The 12,543-nt window shown below is 46.0% G+C and overlaps 2 protein-coding genes across 2 annotated transcripts in view; both read right to left on the minus strand.

Annotated features, from left to right (window-relative positions):
- The window catches only part of UBA1 (ubiquitin like modifier activating enzyme 1), a 42,629-nt gene extending 40,934 nt beyond the window's left edge, over positions 1 to 1,695 (minus strand). The window contains exon 1 of the mRNA XM_032210023.1: positions 1,596 to 1,695. The gene's annotated coding sequence lies outside the window, so the exon portion shown is untranslated. The remainder of the gene's footprint in view (positions 1 to 1,595) is intronic.
- A 3,444-nt stretch (positions 1,696 to 5,139) lies between these two features.
- The window catches only part of LOC116504099 (caM kinase-like vesicle-associated protein), a 9,742-nt gene continuing 2,338 nt past the window's right edge, over positions 5,140 to 12,543 (minus strand). The window contains 8 exon segments of the mRNA XM_032210945.1: positions 5,140 to 5,346; positions 6,653 to 6,740; positions 8,320 to 8,398; positions 8,793 to 8,927; positions 11,571 to 11,645; positions 11,984 to 12,104; positions 12,298 to 12,380; positions 12,383 to 12,435. Of these exon segments, the coding sequence (XP_032066836.1) occupies positions 5,140 to 5,346; positions 6,653 to 6,740; positions 8,320 to 8,398; positions 8,793 to 8,927; positions 11,571 to 11,645; positions 11,984 to 12,104; positions 12,298 to 12,380; positions 12,383 to 12,435 (841 nt within the window).

Raw genomic sequence — 12,543 nt, forward strand, 5'->3', positions numbered from 1 at the left:
CAACCTAGCTAGTCTAATTAAAAGAGAAAAATATCAGAGAAGTTTTATATTGATCCAACTCTCCTGTGGTACACATCAGAAAGATATTCTTACTCCCAGAGTTAAACAAGACTGCCAGACTTCAGGTTCATGGGATCTATTTTGGTTTCTTATTAAAACTCTGGAGATGCACCAACTGGAGTCCGAGTCATGAATAACTGAATAGAACTTACAGTTCTGCACAAAAAAATCTGTTCCAAGTGTGTCCAAACTTTCACTATTTCATCAGCATAATGTAAAGTGAGGCACTACAATTAAAAATTAGGTGCTTGCAAATCTATTGCAAGTCACCTAAATTGCCTAAAAGTAGATCTTTTTGTTGGTGTCTGGTTTAATCTTGCCAAAAAAATCACTCTAGTTATCATTAGTTATTGATAAAGAAATTTTCTGCTGCGAACCTCCACACAACGACTAGATGGCAGTAACCCTAATTCTTTTCTGTCATCTACTGGTTGTCCAAATTTCTGCAGCCCAGTTAGTCCGCCTCATTTAAATTCACATTCCCTTCCTGACAAGCCTTGTAACAGAACTGATCACAACCCTTTGTCTCCTCCAAATGCACAAAGAAAGAGCCGCCTGAGATCCAAGATGCCATTAAGAGGCTTCATAGCAGCACTGAGGCAGGGTTGTTGTCTTTTTGCTCCATGAGCACAACTCAGAAAAAGGTTGGAAGTGAAAATATCTATGGCAGCACAGATTAAGCAATTCCTTTTTAAGCCAGCATTCTCTTCACGGGCCAATGTGCCAGGAATGTAATGCTGAATAAAGAAAGGGAGCCTACTGATCACGAGAGAGAGAGAGAGAGAGAGAGAGAAAGAGAAAGAGAGAGAGAGAGAGAGAGAGAGAGAGAGAGCCAAGGCAGGTTGTTTTGCTGAGGCCGTTTTTTCCCCCTCCACATCCAAACTTAAGGTTGTCTCTGGGGAGTTTTGAGAGCTATCCCCCCCCCTTTTTTTCTTTTGCTTAGAGGAGATGGCGAGGTGCCCCCTGACTACTGATGCGGCTCATATAAAGAACATGAAACGTTGTGGATTGTCCTGAGCTGGATAAAGGGGAGTGACTACATCTTCTCGTTATTGTATGCACGTACTGTATATGCATCTGTCTGTCTATCCACCAACAGTACCCAAACTCAGTATTAACGGAGCACAGGACGGCCGAGCTGGGGGGGGGAATGCTTAGGGTAAACCCATCCATATTACTCGATCCCACCGTAAGAAATATATATATATATGCCCAGTTGGGAAATACTGGGGGTGGGGAACTACACACACACACACACTCTGCAAACTGCATGACAGGCTGTGAACTTTTCTTCCCCGGCCATACAGGGACCTTGATGCCCCCCCCCTCCAATCAGCAAAATGACCTTGTGCTTCAACGCGCCGCCTCCGCCCCCCACGTTCCTTCTCCACTCTCACCCTTTCCGCCCATCATTTTATCACCATCGCTGCTTAACCGATGCCCCGGCGCCCCAGAGGAGAAGGCTGGCCCTCGCTTTGGCTTCTCGCCTCCTTCCCCGCCCCTCTTCCTCATGCCTCCCCCGGTTCGGATCTTACCCCCCCACTGTGGACCGCCTGAGTTCCAACTCCGGCTTCTGCTCCCGCCGCTATAGATGCCTGCAGGCCCTCGTCGCCGCCTGCTAAGAAGAAGGAGTCGGCCTAGCCCATTCAGGGGTAGAGGGGAGAAAGGTGCCCCAGTCCTCCCTGAGCGGTGCCATCCGCTATCTTGTCAGCCATATAAGTAATTCCTGTCTAGTGTTCTTACGAAATGCTGTTTTTTTTCCCGTGGAGATCCTTTTTTGTAAAAGTGTTGCTGGATTGAAAGAAGAGGGATCGAAGCAGCGATTCTCCCCCCACCACGTTCGGAATGGTGGCGCTCAGGGAGCGCAAGGCTGCTTGGGCAATGTAGTTTATAATCGGCTGGATGGGTAAGCGAGCACGTGGCTGCAGCGGTCGCGTGAATTGAGGGTAGATTAGACGAATGGTCGTCGTTCAAAAGGACTGAAACGGAGGCGGATCATTAGCGGGGTGAAACCAGCAGGAGAGCCGAGTGAGATCAAATACAGAAATAGACATCTACCTGAGAAGCGTTAAAATGAAGGAGCATTGGACAGAGGAAGTTAAGAGAAGAAGAGGAATGATGGGAGAATTTGGCAGGTTCATTTGAATCAGATAATGATGGAAAAATATCCTCCTTTGAGAGCCTTAGGAAGATAGTGGATGCTTCTGAACCCCTATAGAATGGTTTCTTTATCCTTTGAATAATCATAGCCACTTGGGATCATCACTTTAGTGTTGAAGGAGTGGCATTATTTGGTCCACATGTTTTCTTCAGCTAAATTCACGTTTCACATGGAGGCTTATGAGAGGGCAGGGAAAATATAGCTTAATCGGAACCAAAAATGACTAGAAACTTGTATGCAATATCAAGGTTCTGCTTTTTAATATAGATTTATTCCAAAGCACACACAATAGCTTGATCTCTGCTATTTAGGAACCAGGAAATGCTTCCCAACAAAGTATCCAAATTATTCTGACACATGTTTTGCTTTGATTTGGAGATGTATGAAAGATGGGTAACTGTCAGATATATTGTCCTGGGTAAGAAAGTTGCTGGTTCTGGTGAGAACGGAGCTATCTCAAGGTCATCTTGATTGATAGGTAACAGTATTTCATGTTCCATTTGAATTCAAAAGGATTCACTGTTTAAAAAAAAGTCTATAATATGTATTGTATATTTTGCAAAATTCCACTTCTCATTTGAGAGGCAAACCCAGTTTTCCTCCTGCTGTGTTGAACAAACATTTTGGAATCTGTAGTTCAACATGTCTGGAGGACAGTAGTTTGCATATGACAAATATACACAAATGCAACATATATAAATATATATACATATACATATATGTGTGTGTGTGTGTGTGTTGTGTTTGTTACATATTATTGGGTTTCTGTCTGGATGGTCTCTTATGACGAGCCGATGGACAGAGAATGGAAGTAGTGACCTTCCTCCCATATTTGGGCATACCAGGGGTTGTGACTTTATTTATTTTTATATATATATATTTATTTGTGCTGATAAATTATTTATTTATTTATCAGCACAAATATAACAAATGTAACAAAAAGGCAACAGTAAAAAATATTGGGTTTCTGTCTGGATGGTCTCTTGTGACGAGCCGAAGGACAGAGAATGGAAGTAGTGATCTTCCTCCCATATTTGGGCATACCAGGGGTTGTGACTTTAAATATATACCTTTCACCCTGGCTTCGTTGATAAGGAGTCGAGCTCTGTAGCTCAGTGGTTAACACATCTGCCTAAGAGGCAATACAGCACAGGTTCGATTCCCAGCAAGGGTATGGCTAGCTGATGAGAGCTAAATAGCTTGAAATAGATCTATACTAGTCTCCCTTTATTTATTTATCAGCATAAATATAACAAATGTAACAAAAAGGCAACAGTAAAAAATATTGGGTTTCTGTCTGGATGGTCTCTTGTGATGAGCCGAAGGACAGAGAACGGAAGTAGTGATCTTCCTCCCATATTTGGGCATACCAGGGGTTGTGACTTTATATATATATTTGTCATCATATGCAAATATATATATAAAATTTAATGTGATCTTCATTTGTTCATTTGTTTTAGAATGGAACAGTCAAAAACTTCTGATTATTCTAAGGTTTCTCCATGTTTCTGTTTCGAGATGTTTTTTACTGGGAACTGAAACATGCAGCTTTAACATGGGGTAATTGATAAGTCATAGTTGGAAAGAGATCTAAGCACTATAATGTACTTAACCTGCAATACCCCAACACTTTTAACTTGGTCACTAAATTAATCTAGTTTAACCCATTTTCTAGGCTAAATACCAAACAGACTAATCAAGCCTAACACTCAGATTTAGTAATGTGCACAACTGCAACTGCTAGGTCTTTAAAAGTAGCCTGAATGAATGGTTTCTGTAGCCTGAATAAGTGTGTTCTGACAACACAACCTTTTATTTTTCAAAGCAGGGAAATTGAAAATAGATTCTTACCCCTCTCCCCAAATCTGTTTGGGGGATTTTTGAGATACCTGGATGATAAATTCATCCCCAAGAAGCACATTTTAAAAAAAGACAATAATCAGAGAAAGACCCTGTTTATTTTCTTTCCCAGAACTGCCCCAGGGGAGGGAAAGACAGCACCAGGAGAGGGCAGCTAGGATTTTCTGTATTAAAATAACATCTTCATAAAACATGCAGCTGGCCTGGACATGCATCCCGCTTATTCCATCCCCTCCTTCCACAGTCCAGCTGAGGTTGAGATTCGACTTAACAGAGTAACAATTCATCAATGCTGCCTTTCCAAGCTGTCCCCGCTAACAATTACATGTGAGACCAGCACTGCAGAATGGGGGGGCAGGGGGGGGGGGAGCTGGAAAATGACCTCTCTGACTTGTGGAATGGATTCTCTTCTGACTCTTGCTTGGCATTGCCCTCTTTTCCATTCTCTTTGGATACATATTTGCCAGCAGTGTAGGCGTTCTTAGTTCCTAAGAGTATCTACAAGTAGGAGGTGAAGTTTTGTTCCCTTTTTGGCTTTCCACCCCAAGGGAAGCAACTGTGAATCAAACTGTGCTGTCTTCTAAACCCCTATGAAACCACAGAGGCAGGGATGCAAATATTGTGGGACCTTGGTCTTTGGACCTGAGAGATACTGCCACTCAGCAAGGCATAAGGGTTCGTTGCATGGGGACAAGTAAAGCTGGAGGACAGGGGCCATGGCTTGTACTGGCTACTGGGAAAGGCTTCAAAAGCAGGCCTATGCTCCCATAAAGGTATGAGGTGTCTACTGCTTTGATGACAGCTGAAATTGTCTAGCTAATGGTGCCTCTGATCCCCAGGCTTTATTTCCTATTTACAATGTAACTTGATGTGGTTGATTGATCTTGATGTCCAGTCACCTGTCCATCAAACCAGCTAGTTCCTGACCAATAGGCAGGAATAGGGAAATGGATAATACCACTGTGAAGCTCCCCCCATGCTGCTCTCTCACCGAACCCTCCCCTTCGAAGAGCAGAGTGTGTTGATCCAGCAGAGAAAACACCAGGAAGCAAGAGCAGTTATTCTCTCTGCTCAGCAGCTACTACTTCTGTCTTGCTCTCTTGCTCCTCTAGTGAACATGGAGTCTCCAAATGTTCAGCCAGTCTGGGAGCTTCAATGGTGACCTCGTGAGCCACGCTCATAGAGGTACGAGGAGTAACAGGGAGGCGGCCACTGACATCTGTGGCCCGGAGACGTTGCATGAATGTAGTGACTCGGATGGCTTTCTGCAATAAAGAAAAGCAAGATCAAGAAATGGCATGAAATGGAACATCTGGACTGCTTCCCTTTTTGGTTCTTCATCCAAATACTAAATGATACTGGCTCTTGAATGAAGAACCGGCACAGATTTAAGGCACTTGCAGCTTGCAACCTCTGTAACTAAAGAAGTAAAATGTTGGGAAGCAGGAACATGGTGTCCTTTTCTCCTCTTTTTGTAGCCTTACAACAGCAGCAATATAGTTGCATCAATGGTTTCCTTAAAACACTGGATTCTAAACATTCATAGGAGAGAAGAATGAAAAACATGATTGTATTACATGTCCTATAAGCCTTGCATGACTTGAGACCCGGCTATTTGAAAGATCAAAATTCATCCTTAACAGCCTGTCTGGAGGAATCTGTCCTTCTGCCTTATCACCACTGAAGATACTTTTCCTTACCTATTTCTTAAAATACCTTATTTTCTGATTACTTGCCATATTTCCCTTTGTTATAGATCAATAGAATTGGAAGGTCATCAAACCCAACCAGCAAACTATAGGATTCCTTTCGCTATCTCTGTTAGATTACTATCCAGGCTCTATTTAAAAACCTCCAGTAAAGGGGAAGAAATCACTCCATAGGGCAGTGATGGCTAACCTTTTTGACGTCATGTGCCAACACCCATAATGGGATGCGTGCACAACACACACACTGTGTGCAACACACCTGCCCCCCCCGTGCATGCACGCCTGACTCCTCCCCCACTCCCCATTTTGGGCCTAGAAGGCTCCCTACAGTCTCCTGGGAGCAAAAATGGGCCACGGGGAGAGGGGGGAATGCCACACACCCCAGGCCCTGTTTTGGGCCTAGTAGGCCTCCCTGCAGCCTCCTGGGACCAAAAACGGGCCCTGGGAGGATGCGCCACACACACCCATGCTCACCCCCCCCCGCATGCAGGCTCAACCCCCCCCCAAAGGCGTGTGTGCCTCCACATGTGCCCCACCCCCCTGTGAATGTCTGGCAGAGATCCAAAAATCAGCTGGCCGGCAGGAGGCGTGCACACATGCGCGGTGGAGCTCAACCGTGGCGACGGCTCGCATGCCCGCAGAGAGGACTCTGTGTGCCACCTGTGGCATGCATGCCATATGTTCGCCATCACAGCCCTATGATAACCTCCTCCACTGATTGACACTGTGTAGAAGGTCTTCCTCATATCTAATTTGTATCTACTCCCTTGAAGTTTCATGTCCTTCTCTGGATTTGCTCCAATTTATCAGTGTAAACTTTGTAAACCGGGGTATATAGAATTGATCTATTCCAATGACTCACCCTCCATTTAGCCTTGGCAAAATTTTTCTCAATCTGTGCACAGACCCCTTCTTTGAGGTTCTTTTCGGAAGCAATGTTTCCCGATATCCTGAGAACAAAAAGAGAATGCAGAATTATGGCTTAGCACACACACTATGAGGTGTGACGAAATTATCTAAACCAAACAGGGAAAAAATTAAGCAGGTTTTCCAAATCTAAGAACAGTTCAAGAGGTCTGTATCTAATTTTACAAATTGTCTCTTTATTTTAGGTAACTCATCTATCCTAAAGGGGCACACTTTTAGAAGAGATGTTCCTAAATATATGGAATATATTTTATGTAGAGCAATCTTAGCTTATGTGCACCTCCTTAGAAAACTGAACGTTTGTTCTCTATTCCTGTATCAAGATTCTTTTATCAGAAGTTTTATTTATCCATACAGAGGAACCCCTGAATCATCTTATTTAGTGCCATTAGGAAAGAACTAAGAGCAAACCATAAATTGTTTGTAGCAGAAATAATTGACCACTAAAACATGATAAACTAAGATTTTTTTTTTAATAGATGTGCACACTGAGAATTTAGGGATAGGATTTGCATAACAAATTGGTTTAGCATCAAAACTGAGGTACTGATTTTCTATTTATCGAGTTAATTCAGGAATGGCTTTATAGGAATACCTCCCTGTTTGTGTGAAAAAATGTGCCCATCACAACAGCAGTTATACCAGACTCTACGGCAGAGGTGTCAAACTCGATTTCATTAAGGGTGGCATCAGGGTTTGTGTTGACCTCTGGAGGACTAGGGGCGGCGTGGCCAGATCAACGCCACCCGTGTCTGGAGCGCCTGTGGTAGCCCAAGCACTCTGCCCGTGAGAATGGGCTCCCAAGCTCTGTTTTTGACTACAACGGCTTTCTGCAACCCACTGCCAGCAAAAACAGAGCTTGGGACGGCCGCCCGTAGACCGATTATTTGGTGTTTTCCAGGCGGCCTCACGGACCAGATCTAAGCACCCTGTGGGCCAGATCTGGCCCCCGGGCAACATCCCTGCTCTATGGTAACAATTTGTAATGCTTTTTATGAAAGATACAGTCAAAATTTGCTAAAGTTGCTCACTTCCTATATGATAAATAGGGCCAGCCTTAGGAGCTGGCTGCTTTTCTTTGCATGCCTATCAACTATAGGGACAAGAGACCAATATGGGCATAGATATAAGCTTCAACACATTAGGAACAAAAGTAGAAAACATCGTTTTATTTCACATGTTCCTCCTCCAAGTTATTCAGGGCAGTGTTTGTGCTCCACCCATTTCTTTTATCATTGCAGTAATTCTGCAAAGCAGAATAATGCAGATATAATGACTAGGCTCAAATCATTCAATGACTTCATGGCAAACCATATATTTAGTCTTTCCACTGCAATTCTATTTTGGGAGATGGCAACTTGCAGATTCTAAGTATTGGGAGGGATAGATGGGAGAAGAACATAGGGAATGAGTTGGGAAGTAAAATGGCCATATCTTTAAAAATATTTATTTTTGTCCTGTTGGTATTGATACCATTATGTGGGAGACATAACCAGGTAGGTGATGCTGCAGAGTAACACATAAGCCATTTTAGGTCAGGCATATGGACATCTGGGCACAGCAAGGGATGCATTTGTTCCTGTCTGAAAGAATTCCACTCACCAGATATGTCCCAAGGCTTCTTGGGCTGTGATTCGTTGGTCTTGATCTACCTCCATTAGTCTCGTCACCAATTTTTTAGCTGCAAGAAAATAGAAAAGAAAAGATAGGGAATTAGGCAATGTTTAGGAGAGCCAGGTGATCACTCTTAGGACTAGATTTTTGGATCCACGTTGCAGGAAATGAAGAGGAACCATAGTAAGAAAGTAGAACAGATTAATGCATGGAGAGTTGCAGTTTTGAATATTCTGTTTTCAGACAGGAAACTAGAATAGCAAATAGGCAGGGTTGCAAATCTCCCTCACTGTGCTTTTTGCTTTTTAAAATCGGCAAGCATTTTCCTTTTCAAAACGGCACCTCCAACTTGCAGGAAAGGATTGTATTCATGGTGTCTCTCTTCCTCCTGGCCTGGTGTGGTACGAAAGAGCAATTCCATGTCTTTGGGAGAGAAGCTAATGAGACTGGATAATGCTTACCAGCGACGGAGATATCATCCCAATTATGGGAGATCAAAATCGTACTCCCCACCAGAATTTTGCGGAAGATTCGGCGGTTGTGACTGTCGCTATTTTCAATCATCTGTGTCATCATAGATGGGGGTTCCCAGACATCTGTGTTGGTAAGGGAGGAAAGAAGAATTCAGGAAAACTACAAAGTCGTTTCTTATATAGCGTTTATGCTTATAGTAGTCAAATACACTGTCAACCTTCTTGTGATTGTTCAATTTATATTAACTTGTCCCAACAGGACTCTTAGGCTTCACACCTGAGTTTGGCAGTAAATCAAAGGGCTCCAGTCCCTTAATGTTAATTCAGGTCTAAGCTAGGTTTGGCAGAAGACACAGTTTGGCTAGTTTAGAATCTTATTACAGGCAGGAATGAAGCCTGAAACACAACTCTTGGTATCCTATTACAGTGCAAAAAAGTCAGAGATTTCTGCGTGGCTATGTTCTGGAATTTAAATACTGAACTTTTCCTCTAATCCTTCTAAAATGAATATCAGGAAGGGGAGAGATATGAACGAAATCCTTCTCCCAATCCCTCCAAAATATACATGGGAGAGGGCTGCTTGGTTGCTGAAGTGGCTGAAAAATGTTTGCACAACAGCACGCTCTAGCCTGGGACCTGCTCGCTCTCACCTCACTCCTTGGAATGATGTGCTTCAAATGTGCTCGATTAGGAGGGCTATTGTGTCCACCTAGCATAGCATATCTAGGCTACAAAAATCCTTCTAATCATTAGATGGCAGCAAAGAATTCATGTTTTCCATATCACTTCTATTTAGCAGCTGTTTGCCTAGATTGGATAGTCGTAGCAAAGCAACTGCAAAGAGATGGAGCTATCCTTTCTCTGTACATTTTGTCCTGCAAGGGCATGTGTTTTCTCTCTCTCTCTCTCTCTCTCTCCTCTTCCCCCCTCCTCTCTCTTTCTCTCTCTTTCTCCCTCCCTCTCCCCCTCTCCTCCTCTCTCTCCTCCTCTCTCTCTTTCCTCCTCTCTCTCTCTCTTTCCTCCTCCTCTCTCTCCCCCCTCTCTCTCCCCCCTCTCTCCCCCCCCCTCTCTCCCCCCTCTCTCCTCCTCTCTCTTTCTCCCTTCCTCCCTTTCTCTCCCCCCCTCTCTCTCTCCTCCTCTCTCTCTCCCCCTCTCTCTCCCCTTCCCCCCTCCTCTCTCTTTCTTTCTCCCTTCCTCCCTCTCTCTCCCCCCTCTCTCTCTTTCTCTCCTCCTCCTCCTCTCTCCTCCTCTCTCTCTCCTCCTCTCTCTCTTTCTCCCTTCCTCCCTTTCTCTCCCCCACTCTCTCCTCCTCTCTCTCTCCCCCCCCTCTCTCTCTCTCCTCCTCTCTTTCTCCCTTCCTCCCTTTCTCTCCCCCCTCTCTCTCTCCTCCTCTCTCCTCTCTCTCTTTCTCCCTTCCTCCCTTTCTCTCCCCCCTCTCTCTCCTCTCTCTCTCTCCCCCCTCTCTCTCCTCTCTCTCTCCTCCTCTCTCTCTTTCTCCCTTCCTCCCTTTCTCTCCTCCTCCTCCTCTCTCTCCTCCTCTCTCTCTCTCTCCTCTCTCTCTCTCTCCTCCTCTCTCTCTTTCTCCCTTCCTCCCTTTCTCTCCCCCACTCTCTCCTCTCTCTCCCCCCCCTCTCTCTCCTCCTCTCTCTTTCTCCCTTCCTCCCTTTCTCTCCCCTCTCTCTCTCCTCCTCCTCTCTCTCTTTCTCCCTTCCTCCCTTTCTCTCCCCCCTCTCTCCTCTCTCTCTCCCCCTCCTCTCTCCCCCTCTCTCTCTCTCTCCCCTCCTCTCTCCCCCGCTCTCTCTCCCTTTCTCTCCCCCCCTCTCTCCTCCTCTCCTCTTTCCCCTCCCCCCCCCCCCCCCCCCCCCCCCCCCCCACCCCCCCCTCGCCTCCTCCTCTCTCTCTCCTCCTCTCTCTCTTTCTCCCTTCCTCCCTTTCTCTCCCCCACTCTCTCCTCCTCTCTCTCTCGCCTCTCTCTCTCTCCTCCTCTCTCTTTCTCCCTTCCTCCCCTTTCTCTCTCCCCTCTCTCCTCCTCTCTCCTCCCCTCTCTCCTTCTCCCTTCCTCCTTTCTCTCCCCCTCTCTCTCCTCCTCTCTCTCCCCCCTCTCTCTCTCTCCTCCTCTCTTTCCCCTTCCTCCCTTTCTCTCCCCCCCTCCCTCTCCCCCTCCTCCTCGTCTCCCTCCTCCTCTTCTCCCTCCCTTCTCTCTCCCCCTCCTCTCCTCTCTTCTCCCCCCTCTCTCTCCTCCTCTCTCTCTCTCCCCTCTCTCTCTTTCTTCCCCTTCCTCCCTCTCCCCCCCCCTCTCTCTCCTCCTCTCTCTCTTTCTCTCCTCCTCCTCCTCTCTCTCTCCCCTCTCTCTCTCCCCCTCTCTCTCTCTCCTCCTCTCCTCTCTTCTCCCTCCTCCTCCTCTCTCTCTCCCCTCTCTCCTTCTCCCCTCCCTCTCCTCTCTTTCTCTCTCCTCCTCCTCTCTCTCTCTCCTCCCTCTCTCCCTCCTCCTCTCTTTCTCCTCCTTCCTCCCTTCTCTCCCCCCTCTCTCTCCTCTCTCCTCTCCCCCCCCCTCTCCTCTCCCCTCTCTCTCCCCTCCTCTCTCGCCTTCTCTCTCTCCTCTCCCCCCTCCTCCTCTCTCCTCTCTCCCTTCTCCTCCTCCTCTCTCCCCCCTCTCTCTCCCTTCCTCCCCCCTCTCTCTCCTCTTCCTCTCTCCCCTCCTCTCCTCTCTTTCCCCTTCCTCCCTCTCTCCCCCTCTCACATACCCCACACACTAATGAAACTCACAGAATAACATGATAACTCCGACAGCCCAGCAGTCTACAGGACGTCCATAGCGTTGCCGAGCAACCACTTCAGGAGCTGGGAGGGCAGGACAAATGGATCAAAGACAACTATAGAAAATGTGTGCAAGATATATCCCGCGCAGCAAGAGATAGATGCTACGTTTGCTATTTTCACATTTCCCAGGAGAACTCTGTCGATACACAAAAGCAGAAATTTAGAGCGAGCTTTTCTGTCTTATGGAGACGGCAACTCCACTTGTTGAATCTTTGCCTCTGCAGTTCTTTTTTTTTTTTTTCAGGACAGTTTGCAACTGGACGGGGCTCCTAGTTTCAGCCCAGTTATTGCAATGTAGCAGAGAGAAAGTATCCCATGTTCTGAGATATTTCTTCTTCTGTCCGAAGGCAAGTACGTACCTAAGTATTCAGGGGTCCCACATGGGTCTGTGATGGCACCATTCTCAAAGCGTGAGAGATAGAAATCCCGCAGAACCACTTTTGAGCGGTTATTCTGGTTGTAGTACATAAGATTCTCCAGCTAAAAAAAAAAAGAGCTCCAAATTAGCACTCTTCCTTGCACTCCCCTTCACAACAGGGAACCCCCCCCCCCAAATTCATGAAAATATGAGCCCGTCTTCCAATGCTAAAAACACAGCTATCCCACATAAAACCACTAGAGGGGGTAGTTGCTCTGAAAAATTCGGTGTTAGCATTCCGTGCTGTTCCTTTACCTTTAGATTGCGGTGAACAATGTGCAGATTATGTAAATAAGCTAATGCCTCCAGCACTTGCCGCACAACATTGCTGGCATCCTTTCTGTGTAGTAGCCCTGGTCTAGGATCCAGTCAAAAACATCGCCGCCAGTAGCCCTGTAGGGAATACCACAGACAGCTTGACAAGTGGAAATGAGTAGATTCCCAGATGGCCACATCAGTGGCACACACAAAAATACAGGAAAGGCTCATCCTTTGCTACCA

Source organism: Thamnophis elegans, chromosome 2 (genome assembly GCF_009769535.1).
Source record: "Thamnophis elegans isolate rThaEle1 chromosome 2, rThaEle1.pri, whole genome shotgun sequence".
NCBI lineage: Eukaryota > Metazoa > Chordata > Lepidosauria > Squamata > Colubridae > Thamnophis > Thamnophis elegans.